The sequence below is a fragment of the Ptiloglossa arizonensis genome, chromosome 6 (genome assembly GCF_051014685.1).
Source record: "Ptiloglossa arizonensis isolate GNS036 chromosome 6, iyPtiAriz1_principal, whole genome shotgun sequence".
Classification (NCBI taxonomy): domain Eukaryota; kingdom Metazoa; phylum Arthropoda; class Insecta; order Hymenoptera; family Colletidae; genus Ptiloglossa; species Ptiloglossa arizonensis.
This window is the reverse complement of record NC_135053.1, coordinates 13,767,176-13,780,878: the sequence shown is the minus strand read 5'-3', so window position 1 is coordinate 13,780,878 and position 13,703 is coordinate 13,767,176. Positions and strand designations below refer to the sequence as shown.

Genomic DNA, 13,703 nt, shown 5'->3' with positions numbered 1-13,703 from the left:
ACGAAACGGTCGACGTAGCGTCCATTACGCGTGTTTCTAAAGACGTTGGATATCCCCGGCAACGAACGTGACCGAAACATTGCGAAAATACATCGAAAGACTCGAGCGAGCTGTAATTTCAAAGTAGAAGTAACAAATCTGGGCATCTCGATGCACGGAATACTATGATCGTTAAGAAATCATTTTATTCGTAGTAAATAAAAATTGAGATCGATATAGAACCGTGTGAGTTCGATCTTTCAACGGATATCTTTGAAGAATTTAATCTCAGTGTATTCACAATCTTATTTATCGCATCCAAATCGAAATGGAAATTGAACGACTCGGGAGCTCAAGATTCAAATTTCTCGTTGATTCAAATCGCTCGAGAACACCCCGAACATCTATTATCTATCGATCTTCCGACAGACAGATCCGCGTGTTCGTTTTGGAAACAACAGTCTCGTTTGTCACGTTTCGTGTCACAATGGACCCCAGAACGAGTAAAAGAACACAGTTTTTAAATTCACCAAATTTTAAATCGTTCGAGAAACACGTCGAACGAGCTACTATTCCATCGAGTGCACCGTAAAAAACGCGTTACAAATTGGTTGTTGCAGGTGATCAAGGGTAACACGAACACCTATCTGGAGTCGAAGCACGAACTGGAGTCGCCGATGTGGGCGAGCAAAGTTCGTTTCCTGCCGTACAGTTATCATCGTCGTACCGTATGCATGCGCGTGGAGCTCTACGGTTGCCCATGGAACGATGGAATCGTGTCGTACTCGATGCCACAGGGCGACAAACGCGGCAATTGGGAGTTCTTCGACGCGACTTACGACGGATACTGGGACGGTCAGCTTCTACGCGGTCTTGGACAACTGACGGATGGCAAGATCGGCCCGGATAACTTCAAGATGGGTTATTACGATTACGACAGGGGTCAGGGCTGGGTCGGTTGGAGAAACGACACCAGGTCCGGTCATCCACTCGAGATCAAGTTCGAGTTCGACCACGTCAGAGAGTTCTCCGCTGTGCACATTTATTGCAACAATCAGTTCACCAAGGATGTTCAGGTCAGTCTCGCGAATATTTAGTTCATCGAAACGATGACGATTGGAACGGAGATCGTTCGAAAGTTTCCAGGGTTGTTTTGTTCGCGAAATGTTATTTTTGTTAATTTGTCTATGGTAAACTGTGCACGTTGGAAATCATAATTGACGGACCAACTGGAGTCTCTGGAATATCTTCCAAACGATGTTAAAAACGATTTGCATGGTATTTTATAAAAATTTATCGGTAGATTTAAAAGAGTACACTTGGAAGATGTAAATTACAGACTCTTGATATTAACGATTTAAAAATGAAACGTTAATTGATGTGTGAGGAATGAGGTATACCTCTTTGATATCAAGGCGTTGTTAATAGTTTGATTTTCATAGTGGAGAAATCTATCGAGTGTATTACATTTTACGTTAAAAACGGACTTAACCGTTTCGTGACAGATATTACGAAAAATTTTCGAGAATTGTTTATCGAAATACCGTGTTCTCGAATAGTAGGGACTGTTTAAAGACGGTCGAGTGTCGGTATAGGTTCTCGTCGATCTTAAAAATATTTTCTTTGATTACCGTACGGTACATTATTCCATTGGGTATCGTCTTGCTATCTATGTTAATTATATTCATGGGGAATTGGAGTAGCTGAATTTAATGAATGGCATTGGTCGGTAAGTGCTCTATTATTCTCCATCAAGACAGTAGGTACTAGAGTTCGCAATTGCAAAGGAAGACGCAAGAATTTAATGAATTGGATACCGAACGGTTCGCCAATTGTATTTATTAGTACTTAAAACGTTTGAATCGCCTTTTAACGGAGTCAGTCTGTATATTTTTATCCAAAAGTATAATTTAAAATGAAAAGAAACGTAGTTAACGAAAAGATATTTAAAAAATACAAAACTATCTCTACCGTTAGAAATCTACAGATTGAATTTTCGAGAATCGTTTTAAATCGAGTATATCGAGACTGAAAGTTAAAATTCTTATTTAGATAATTCTCGCCTGGATAAATTTCTATTACAGAGAAACTCTTATCCAGTGAAACTTCTATTCCAGAAACATTCTTATCTAGATGCATGTCTATTGGGGAAAAGTTCTTATTTAAATAAATTTCTATTCAAAAGAAATTCTTACCTAGATGAACTTCTATTCTGGAAAAATTCTTATCTAGATAAATTCTTCTATTCCGAGGACATTCTTACCTGATACATTTCCAAGCGGGGAAATTCTTATCGAAATAATCTATCTATCCGGATAAGAATTTCGTACAAAAAGGTACACTTCTTTGGACAAAGGTCGAGCGAACGTTGCGAATCAATCGTTGCGCGATGTTTCCGTTGGTCGTCGTCCATTGTTCGAGGAAAATTTCAGCGATCTCGGCGTCAAGAACAGTCGATGCGTTAATTGCATCCACGAACACGGTTGCGAAGCTTCCCCTATTCACGTATCGCGACCGGTAGCCGGGCAGCGGGGTTTTAATTCAGCGGTTACCGGCAAGTTTGGCGCGTAACCTGCCGAGCGAGGTCGATTCTCGGGTCGTGATTCGGAAGGTGGAGCAAAAGGAAGGAGACGGTAGGAAAAGCTGGTACGAGAAACCAGAGCCTTCCCCAACGTTTGCGGGTCGTGATCTTCGTATCCCCACGAACAGACCCTCGGGCAGATTTTTGGCCCGGAGAACAGTCACGTAGTTACGTTCAACAACATGCAGGCCCGAAGTCACGCTCGACGTCTGTTAGCGTCCCGGTGGCGGTGCCTCTGTACCCCGTAATGCACACTCTTGCCCATTATTCCGTCGTCGGTATAAATTCATCGAGTTCGTCGCTGTTTCGCGTTGGGTGTTCGTAATTTCGACGATTCCACGGACCGGTCTCGAAATTTCCTTCGACACGGGGCACAGGTGCCGCGTTATTTTCCAAATTTCCTCGACGATCGTTCACCGGACGATTTTCACCCGAAAATGCGCGGAAAAAAAATTGCGGATACGCACGCGCACGACAGGGAGGAAATTGGAAGAGCCCGCGGCGGTGGTTCGCTGGGCGCGAAGCTACGATACAACGGAGGGGGGAAAAAAAAGAAAAAACGTAGCGAGGGAGAAAGAGGGGTGGGGGGCGAGACGAGGGTGAAAAACGACGAGAGATACACTGCGGGTATAAAGCGAAAAAATTCGAGACAGCCAGTCGCGGCGAAATGTACGCGTAAGAGATCTTCGCGGCAGTCTTTAATCCGCGACCGTGAGAGCCACGAAAGAAATTCAAGGGGCGGGGGCGCACGGTGGCGGTGGGTGTGTGCCGTGAAATCTAGTTTCCACGGAGTCAAGGTCGGTCGTAGGATGGGTAACGAGGCGCAACAACGGTTAGCCCCTGGCTTCGGCTGGAACGGCTGAAAAGAGAAAGAGGAAACGAGCCGCGGCTGGGAGACGAGGGGGCCGCGCGATTTTACAGGGTGGCAACAACGACGACGACGGCGGCGGCGGCGGTGGTGGTGGTGGTGGTAGTTGGGTGTTGGCCGTTCTGTGAAAATTTTCCGGCCACGAATTTCTGTATAATGGCCCCGCCCCGCTATCAAGATTTATTTCAATGGAACCCCTCATTACCCTGGCCAGAAATCTGTTCCATAATCGAGCAGCCGAAGGGGCTCCGAAACAACAAACAATCGCACCGGTGAAACGAGAGAAGCAGCTTTCGACAAATGAAATCTTATCGCTGTTCCATTGGCCACGGAGCGGCCCCGATCGTCGTTTCTTTTCGAGTTTTACGAGCGTGGAGGGGGATTGCAAGGGATACCGAATGGAGGGGATAAACGGTGGAGTTGGCTCGGTGACCTTGAACGGATAAAATATTTGTCCCGCGCGTCGCGAACTCGGTGCATCGGTGATGAGTTACCGCTTTACGTCTACGGTACCAGTTTTTGGTTCTATTTATCCGGAAAAATTCCGGTAGAAATATACCTTTTGTTCCGAAGTAGCGTAATTTTCTTGAGAAGAAGAATTCAGTGAAATTCCATCTTTGGAAAAATTCGAATCGCGCAGACCCCCTTTCGACGAAACAAAAATGAATTCAGAAATAGTTTCTCTCGAATATTCTCCCCGAAGTTTCTTTTTCCAACTGTACAAAGATACCTCACCCCCTTTGCGTTAGATTTACCAACCAAAATGTCTAGTTTCGACTCTTTCTTTTACAAAGAAATTTACTTTAAATTCCACTATACATTTTCAAAAGACGTTCTCACTTTTTCTAGTCCGTACGTATCATCAATTTCACGAGTTCCTCTTTCTCCTAGATCGTCGATTTTCCGGAGAAAATACGCGAAATTCACGTACGCGGAACAACTCGCTATACCGAAATCTATCGATAGTTTTAGCGTTAAAACCCAACCGAAGCTCGATCGGTGGACAACCGTCGTTCTGGAGAACCCGTAGCCAAGGGTTCGTCTCTTTTTCCGCCTGGAGCGTTCGCTCGCGGTCGACCGGCACGGATCCACCGTGGAATCGTAAAGTCGCACGGCGAACCGACGGAGAATGGAAGTTTTCCGAGGTGACGTCGTCGCTTCGTGCGCGAATCTCTATATAATGGGCCTCGAAACACTCTCCTTACCGGTATCAAGATTTATTTGAATGGAGCGCCTCATTACCCAGCTCGGGGCTCGATTGTATGCTCGCGACCGGGTAAGATGGAGGAGCCGTGGACAGAGGAGGAGTACAAGAGAGAGAGAGAGAGAGAGAGAGAATTGGAGGGGGTTGGGGGTTGGAAAACCAGAGACGGCGAAGGCAAGGGCAGCAGAAACGAGCGGGTTGCATCGAGGGTGAGAGACCGAGGGGGAAGATTCGCGGAAGACGGGCATGGAACGTCGAAGAGCAAGAGAAACGGTCCGCGTTGCTGTTCTTTCCACGAGTTTCACTCTCTGTCTCTCTCTTTCTCTCTCCGTTCGTCTTTCTCTGTGCGCTACGCACAATGGTGGCGAGCAACGAGCCAGAGAAGACAGATACGCCACGTATTCAAATACAATACCGACAGTCTGGCAAGTCGGCAGTCTATGGGCGAGGTATGAGGGCAAGCAAAGGGGTGAGACGGGCGTACAAGGTGGTAGCAACCACCCCTAAACGTCCCCTTCTATTAACAAGCGCCCGCTCGCGCGGATAGGACACGTCTTCTGAAAGACAGCACTTCAAAGCATCCACCGGTTTCGCTCCTCGTCTCGCTCCCGTTCTCTCTCGTTCTCTCTCGTGCGTCTCAAACCGTTCCCTCCCCCGTCCCCCCTGGTTCCTATGAAACGGCTTCGCGGCCGCCACTTCGTCTTCTTCGGCTTCCTCGTACTCTACCGCCCCCCTCTTTGGCTCGTCGACGAGCTTCAGCGGGCTTCGACGGTGCTACCTTGAAAATCCATACGCGTCGTCGTCTTCGTCCTCGTCGTCGTCGTCGTCGTCGTCGTTGCGTTCGTCTTCGGGGCTAAGAGAGTTAGATAATCTCAGCTTTGTAATCTCCGTTTCCAAGCCCTTCGCGCTATTCTCTAACAAACCCCCCTCTCTCGGTGTCTCAGCACCCATCCTCCGTCCCCCCACGGTCTTTCCAGCTAGCTACGCGCACGCCGGTGCGTCAACCTCTACGGCTTTCCGCCTGTGCATTCTCCGCGCGCAACTATCTTACGCTTTCCTGGAGTGGAATTAGCATTCCACGCGGCGAGCCGCCTCCGCTCGCTGGTAACGCCAGCCGCGGGAGGCTAGCAATTATCGAAGTCGTCGATGTCAACCCAGTGTTGCCGCTATAAAGTTGCTCGTTATATCCGTAATAAATAGCCCCGGTGTATTTGTGGAAGAGGAATTGCTGGATGTATTAATATCCGGTCGTGCGCCGCGGCGCGCGTTCGTGGGAGCCGCGTAAAGCGAACGGTAAGATGCTGATTTATACGCGTAATTAATGTTGAATATTAGCCGGTGTATCGCGTTTAACGCTCACAATGAGGGGTTTAATCTCACCGTACGAGAGGGAACCTTCGTCCGTCGCGCGTTTCGTACACGGACGACGCGGATAACTCGTACAGCGTCCAAGTCGCGTTGCCCGACTGCGTGAAATAATTCCAGTCGTTTGTCAATAGCGGAAACCGCGGAAAGTCGCGGCCAAAGGTACGTTCTCGCGCGACCAGTGACTTCCCGCAGCGGTTTCTCCGACCGTCTCCGTGGCCAATTACACGTTTGCTTTTGGAACGCTTTGCGACAAATTCGTTTCGGGAAGTCACCGTTTTAGAATTATTTACGCGACTGCGACTACTTTTTCGATCGTGAGTCGCGCTACGACTTAGAATCGTCGTTATTTACGTGATATTGCATTGTCGTTTGCGCAGTCCAGCGAGACAAAGATTATCGATCGCACTGTATACCGATACATCGACTATACACCGGTGTACACTTATCTGTACATAAATTGTACATATTTCTTATTATACAACTGTACACTGGTTGTACGTATTCTGTATACTCCTGTATATTTAATCGAGAATTTTCCTTGGTCTATTTACTCGTATCGATAGCGAAACGGTGAAGTTTCGCGCGAAATGTTCAAATAATCGCTGCAACAGCGATCAAAGTCGCGATAGCACGACACGAGGAAACAAGACCGAGACAAAAATGTCCGCGCCAATGTCTCGTAGAGTGTCGCGGAGGCGGCGGCCGGAGTCGTGACTTTTACCGCCGCGTGAAAACGTAGCTTAATGTCGCTGGTCGGCCCGCCGTCTGGTTCGCGAGTAGCGTGAAATAATTTCCGTCGTTTGCCAATAGCGGAAACCGTGGAAAGTCGCGAGCCAGTGAAATCTCGCGACTAATGTTACCGCGCGGCACGGTCTTGTTCGCGAATGGCGCTGCAATGCGGTTACGTTGCGCGCTCGTGTAACCGTTGATTTAAAAACAGGCTGGGAGAATTTAAGCGTACACGGTACTTCGAATCACGGCGATGTGGGCAATTTGTTTCGCAGAATGTCGTATTCAACTTGGAGGTATACTTGGGTACTTGTACTATTCTGGAAGGAATTGTTTCGTTCCTCTATTCATCTTCCGAAGACCTTTTAGAAAGTTACGAGTTTAACGATTATTTACGCGCTACGATATCTAACCTTTTGGTCGATCGCGCGTTCTAACCTAGAACCATCGCTATTCGCGCGTTATTCGCATTCGGTGGTTTAATCGGTGTGTGACGATATATCGGTTTGATAGAACAGTGAACGCATCGTAGTGAGAGAAAGGTATTTGTCGTTGGTATACACCTTTTGAGGTTCAAGAGTGACAGTATCTTGGAAACTGAATATATGTTCTCTAAGAGAAACGGTACGATTCAAACCGAGGATATTCCCAAGCTTGATACGTTCCTAGATCTCGAAATTACGTTAGAATGAAATGTTATAAAATATTCGCGTTGCTTTATTTTCGTCGCGAGTTTGTATTCGAAATACAATCCCAGTGCGAGCACATTAGTAGACAATTAAGTAGCCAGCATCGCGTAGGACAGAGAAACACGTGTCTCTTTTCTGCCAACAGGTGTTCTCCGAGGCGAGCATAATGTTCAGCGTCGGTGGCCGTTACTATACCGGCGACCCGATCGTGTACTCGTACATGGAGGACAGGATCTTCGAGCACTCGAGGAACATCTCGATCAAGCTGCACCATCGGATCGGCAAGTTCGTCAAGCTGAGGTTGAGCTTCGCCTCTCGGTGGATCATGATCAGCGAGGTCACCTTCGACTCCGGTGAGTAACCTTTCTCGAGACCCTTAGGTTGCACGGTAACGCGCGGAGCTGTAGACGCGAATCGCTCGATACGTCTCGGTCCGATATACAGGGTGGTAAAGGAAAAAGGTCCGAGACTATAGTAGGTTAAAGACTGTAATAGGATACTATAGTAGGAATTGAGAAACCAGTACAAAACTGTAGATGTGAATCGTTCGATATGTCTCGGTACAATATACAGGGTGGTAAAAGAAAAAGATCCAAGACTATAGTAGGTTAAAGGCTGTAGTAGGATACTATACTAAGATTTGGGAAACTAGTACAGAACTGTAGACATGAATCGTCCGATACGTCTCGATTTAATATATAGGGTGGTAGAAAAAAAGGTCCAAGACTATAATGGGTCGAGGACTGTAATAAGAACTTATAGTAACTGGAGAAATTAGTAAAGAACTGTAAATTGCTCGATACACCCAGATCTAATATACAGAGTGGTGAAAGAAACAGGTGCAAAACTATAAGAACTTACAGTAGATAGACAAAGTAGTAGGTTATAGTAGGTTTATAGCAGATCTTTTTTCCCTCTGTTATTTACGAACATTCGATACCGGAGTCTCCTCGCGATACATCGAATTCAAACAAGAATTGATTCGTTAAAAGTGCATTTGTTCGAGGTTGTCGAGACGAGATCGTAATATCGACATAGATTGCATACTTCCTCTATGATACGAACCTTTCTTGTCATATTAGACGCTCGATCCTTCCATTTTAATGCTCGTCTCGTATCCCTGAATAATAAACCAGCCTACACGCTCTAGTACTCTCGCTTCGCTCAACCACTGTAAAATAATAATTTCAAAATTATAATTCCGCGTGGTAAGCACATTTTTGATCGTTCGCGATCACGAACCCCCACCATCATTGAAGAAGTACCGACTGGTTCCGTCCACTCCGTGTCGTGAGAATTAATTTATTCCCGATAAAAGGTAGAACACGCGATAACGGGTGTCTCGTGTGATTCGAGCAGCCACGATCCCCGATAATTTGCGCGGGAATTAGCACCGACGCGTAGATCCGAGATAAACCGTCCACGGTGTTCGAGATCACGAAGGAAGCGACGATTCCGTGTTCCAGATGTCGCTCACGGCAACTTCACTCCGGAAGCGCCGCCCACGACCGAAGCGCCCAGATTGCGGGATCGAATCTCCGTGCGTGACAATCCTCTTCAGGCGGAGGTACCGGTCGCTAAACAGGACGATCCGACGTACATGGCCGTGATCATCGGTGTGCTCACCGCCGTGATCCTTCTGCTGGCGGTCGCGATATTCCTCATAGTGTCGCGGCACAGGCAACGTAAGAACTTCGCCAGTCCTTTGGGCGCGAAAAGCGCGATACCATCCGGTAATCACCAACACCTGTCACCGGAGTCCGCGTACGGCACCACGGAGAAGGATCCATCGTTGATGACCTACAGAGTCGAGGAGCTGGACGACCGGTACGCCGGTACCAAGCTGACGACTCTGCCCCGCGATCTGAACGATCGTCTGTTGGGCGACGTAAGGCTGGACGAGTACCAGGAACCGTTCCACGAGAACAAGTACCGGGAACCGCCTCACACCGCTTATTACGGATACAGTACCGTGGTCATAGACAACAAGGACCTTCACGACAACGTCGAGCAGTCTGGTGAGTAAAGGGAGAATCTCGGTGGAAAACCATCCCTCTCGGGACATCGTTCCTCGTGAACCGTACACTCATGGGTGTTTGACTTTCGGCGAAGTCTTTAAATAGCTGTTGTTGTTCGAAAACAAACCCGGAAGCTGCGTTCCCCGGGTTACCTTGAAAGTCCCCTCGAACTTCTACCGAAGTGGTATAATGTACCGCGATCTCGCGCGTTCTCGAGAGTCGAGTCGGTGCGTTCGAACTTTTATCTCGAAAATTTGGTTACGAATTCACCGTGTTTCGGCCATTTTATCGGTCACGAAAGACAGACGAGTGGAACGGAGGAATCGTTGTGTTCGCAGACGCCACCTACGATTACGCAGTACCGATGCCCGTGCCTAGTGTTAGCAGCGACCAGGACAGCGTGTTCTCGAAGTCTTCATCAAGGGGTAGCGCGAAGGTGAGTGTTTAAATTTTTTTTCTAATTTAGGTATTCTTATAAGTGCAGTGGGATCTCGTTTCAGCGATCCGATTATAATTTTTCTTGGATTCTAAAACAATTCCGATCTCGATGATCTTCGCGAAGAGGTAACGCGAGAACTTCTACTTCTTCTATCAGAAATATCGATTTCTCGTTCAATAATTTTCTTCCGTACGAAACGTAAAAAAGATATTCAAGACGATATCAAGCGTGTTGTTACTGTCAGATCGCACACTGAAAATTCAGATTCGAATAGCGTTTGATCGAGGTTCCATTGTGCTTGCAAACAATAGAAGCAACTCTGCACCATCGTTTTTAACCGTAGCTGACGAGGGAATTTTGGTAAACTGAAAATTCCAATTTAGTTAAAACCGCAGATCTGCAATGCAACTCGAGAGTAGCGGGCAAATTTGATTCCTCAGAGGGAAAATACTCCTTAAAAAAGATGGATAGGTGTCTCTCTGTCTCTCTAGGGTACACAATTGTCCTTTTTAACACACGAACGATAAACGTGTACAAAATTTATCCGTACGTACAATTTCGCTAGAAATCGACAACTTCGAAAGTACAGTGAATAGAAAGAACCAGTCACCTCGCAAACACAGCGAAACAGAGAATCGTCTATCCAGCTGGAGCACTCTCTCCCCAGCGAAGCCGCAAACTTTCAAAGATCTCGGAATTTTCGAGTTAGCGAAGTTCCCTCGTGAGACGCACAGCGCGAGCGAATTGTTCACCGTGGGTGAGCCAACCGAGCGGACACGTTTCATCTCGATCTTCTTCTCCCGTTGAATCAGGCGTGCTTGCAGAGCTTTTTCCCTCCGCCGCCGCCACCGATGAGCGCGCCGCCCCCACGAGGTTCTAGCAATCTGACGTACTCGAACCCGCCGAGCCCGGAGCCAGTCTGCGAGCGCGATCGCAGAGGAAGCAAACGCCGCGAACACTCCTTGCACAGATACGCGTAAGGATCTCCTCGCCACGTACCGAAACGCAGGAACAACGGAGGGAATCACCGTCATCCGTGCTCATCGGTGAACATCCAACGACCTCTTCGACGTCCAGGGTAGTCGGTACGCCTCGCGAACAGTCGACGCTCGTTCCATCGCTATCGGGACCACTGGGGAGGAATGGTGAACACTGGTCTCCGTGTGTGTAACACGATTTCAATTTGTACATAAACGATCGAGTTCGAATCGTCGTCGACGCGCGAAAAAGCCAACGCGCGAAACAGGTGCGAGGCGTCGCGAATGCCGAAGACCTCAGCGAAGTGGTGTACGGCTGCTGTTTGGACGTCGAGACGTAGAGGAACGTTGACGAAGAGGATGGAAACGACGGACGTGGAGAGATCGAATCGACCGCGAAACGAGCCGGGAAAGTGCGTTTCCCCGCCTCGAAATTTCCAAGCACCCAATTAGAATCGAAACGACGACGACGACCAGGAGAGAAGAGAAAGAGAGAGGAAGGGAGAGTCGCGTGGTAGGTATTCAACGGAGCTTTTCGACGCGGTCGATTACATCGAGATCCTTCTCGACGAGCACTGCCATTGGCGCACTTTCCGAGCATACTATATATACGTGTGTGCGTATATATGTACACACATGTGTATATATATATATTTACATACACGTATATACATATATATATATATATACGTATACCCCCGCAACGTAGGTGTGTACCTCCGAGTGTCGTGCTCGAGAGGACTTAACCTACTTCCCCGTAGGTAGGTGAACGCGCGTAACCGAAGTTGTAACTACAATTGGCATATCAGTTTAACGACAGCGCGCGATCGCGGCGACGACTCTTCTGGAAATTCGATCACGAAGCGTACGCGGGTCGAGGGGGTGGACGAGGGTATCGATCGATCCACGAAATCGATCATTCTCCGCGATCGCGATACATTTCATCGCGTTTCACCGAGCACAGGGAACGTCCACGACCACGTACCAAAAGACGATTCCTCGAGGCTGTAAGCGATTCACCCCGGTTTTTTGTACATAAGTCGATGCACAGGAGGCGAGGAATTTTAAGTTCGATCTATGTGGAGTAACCGATCGCGATTACCGTTTACAGAATTGCTTCGAGATCCGAGCGGGAGAATTTTTTTCCGAGGTTCGGTGAGTGTACCGGGTGTTCGCGTCAAGTAGACGGGGTGAGTGTTGAATTTTCCAAGTTTCCGTTTCTCCCTTCTCAACGAACAGCTATAGTATACTAATAAATACAACTTTTCTGATCTTTCATTATCCAAACTATATTTGTTAACCTTCTCACCGCTGAATTATTGTCAGTGTTCATTTTCGACCAGTTGCAAGTTTTGTACAAATTGAAGCAGCGAAATCTCACAGAATCGATCACGAAAGCAATAAACTGTACCGTGTCCTTTGATTAGTCAATTCTGTCGCAAAGTTGTAACTTTCCTTTAAAAAGAAAAGAAATCGTCTCAATTACGATAAACATCGAACCGACGATTCCCATCGCGCGGAAAATAATCCCTCCTTCCATTTCCCGTTTTGCAAGGAAGACCAAGCTACGGTAATAACGCGAACACCCTGTACATCTTTCGGCGGCGTTACTCCCCCGAGATACGTGAAAAAGTTATTTCAACTCTCTCTTAAATTCCAAGCTACGGGTGAGTTACAGGCTCACCCCCACTTCTCGAGCCCCACCCCCGGTGGATCCGTCTAAAAAAAGAGTCATATTTTTCGTTGATACTGCTCGCGCATACACACCCGTACACACACACACACACACACACACATACACGCGCGCGTACGTACCAGAGTTCGCGTGCACCGAACGTTTTTCCGCTCGCTGCAACATTTCTTCCGCGCCGCGTAACCGCGCCGACAAAAAGCGAACGCAGCTTCGTTAGCGCGGGGTTCCGCGAAGGAATTGTCGTTCGCGATTCGCCACCGTTTCCGCGTTCCCTGTCAGAGCGTACAGGAGGCCGTGGAGGGGCGATGGAGGGAGGGGGGCACACGGAAAGAAAAAAAAAAAAAGAAAAACGCACCGCGCTCGCGATAAGGAAACCGCGGCCGCGCCGCCTCACCGTGGACGCGGCGAACCGAACGCGGATTTCCAGAAGCGGTCCCGCGGGTTTAATGGTTTCGTCTGTTCGGCGCGCATGTGCAACCGGATCGAGCTCGCTATCGATCCGAATGAGGCGAACGATAAAACGGAGAACCGAGTTGATGCGCCCGAGAAAGAGAGCAAGAGAGTGCGTGTGTGCGAGAACGAGAGAGAAAGAGAGAGTGAGAGAGTGAGAGAAAAAATGAAAGAAAGAAAAAGGTGAAACGAAGCAGCTTTTTTTAATAAGATGTTTATCCAGCGATTCGAACCGGATCGCGCTCACGCGCGCGCGTTAATTAATTGCCGTTAATTGCCGGCTCGATGGCGGAATCGGTGAACGGTTTCGAGCTCGGTCGCGCGTTTTCCCGAGCGGTGGTCGAGCGATCGTCGCGCGGCGCGGCGCGGCGCGAAACCGGCGTCGAGAGGAGAAAAGGAAACGACGACGAGCCTCCGAGTGATCGACGCGCTCGTACATCGAGATATTTTATGCAACGAGGGGGCACGGAGGGGGACCATGGAAAATTCTACGGGCGGGAGAGGAACCGGGGGGAAAAAACGTGAACGTTAGCGAGCTTCGATCCAGCCTCGCGCAAGACTGACATCGGGTAAATAATTGATTGTATACCCCCTCCGAAACCCCTTGCCCGCCCACTTTGCAGACGCGCGCGCGCACGCGCCTGCTCTTCGTATTATTTATTATATTGCAGCATATAGCGCCCCTAACGAATCTTTAATTTATATACA

The 13,703-nt window shown here is 48.2% G+C and overlaps 1 protein-coding gene across 3 annotated transcripts in view; it reads left to right on the top strand.

Moving 5' to 3' along the window:
* The window catches only part of LOC143148084 (discoidin domain-containing receptor 2), a 199,761-nt gene extending 186,304 nt beyond the window's left edge, over positions 1–13,457 (top strand). For all 3 annotated transcript variants that reach the window (XM_076313992.1, XM_076313991.1, XM_076313990.1), the window contains 5 exons: positions 600–1,055; positions 7,564–7,771; positions 8,885–9,436; positions 9,775–9,872; positions 10,688–13,457. In XM_076313992.1, the coding sequence (XP_076170107.1) occupies positions 600–1,055; positions 7,564–7,771; positions 8,885–9,436; positions 9,775–9,872; positions 10,688–10,855 (1,482 nt within the window). In that variant the 3' untranslated portion in view covers positions 10,856–13,457. The remainder of the gene's footprint in view (positions 1–599; positions 1,056–7,563; positions 7,772–8,884; positions 9,437–9,774; positions 9,873–10,687) is intronic.
* The last annotated feature ends 246 nt before the right edge of the window (positions 13,458–13,703 follow it).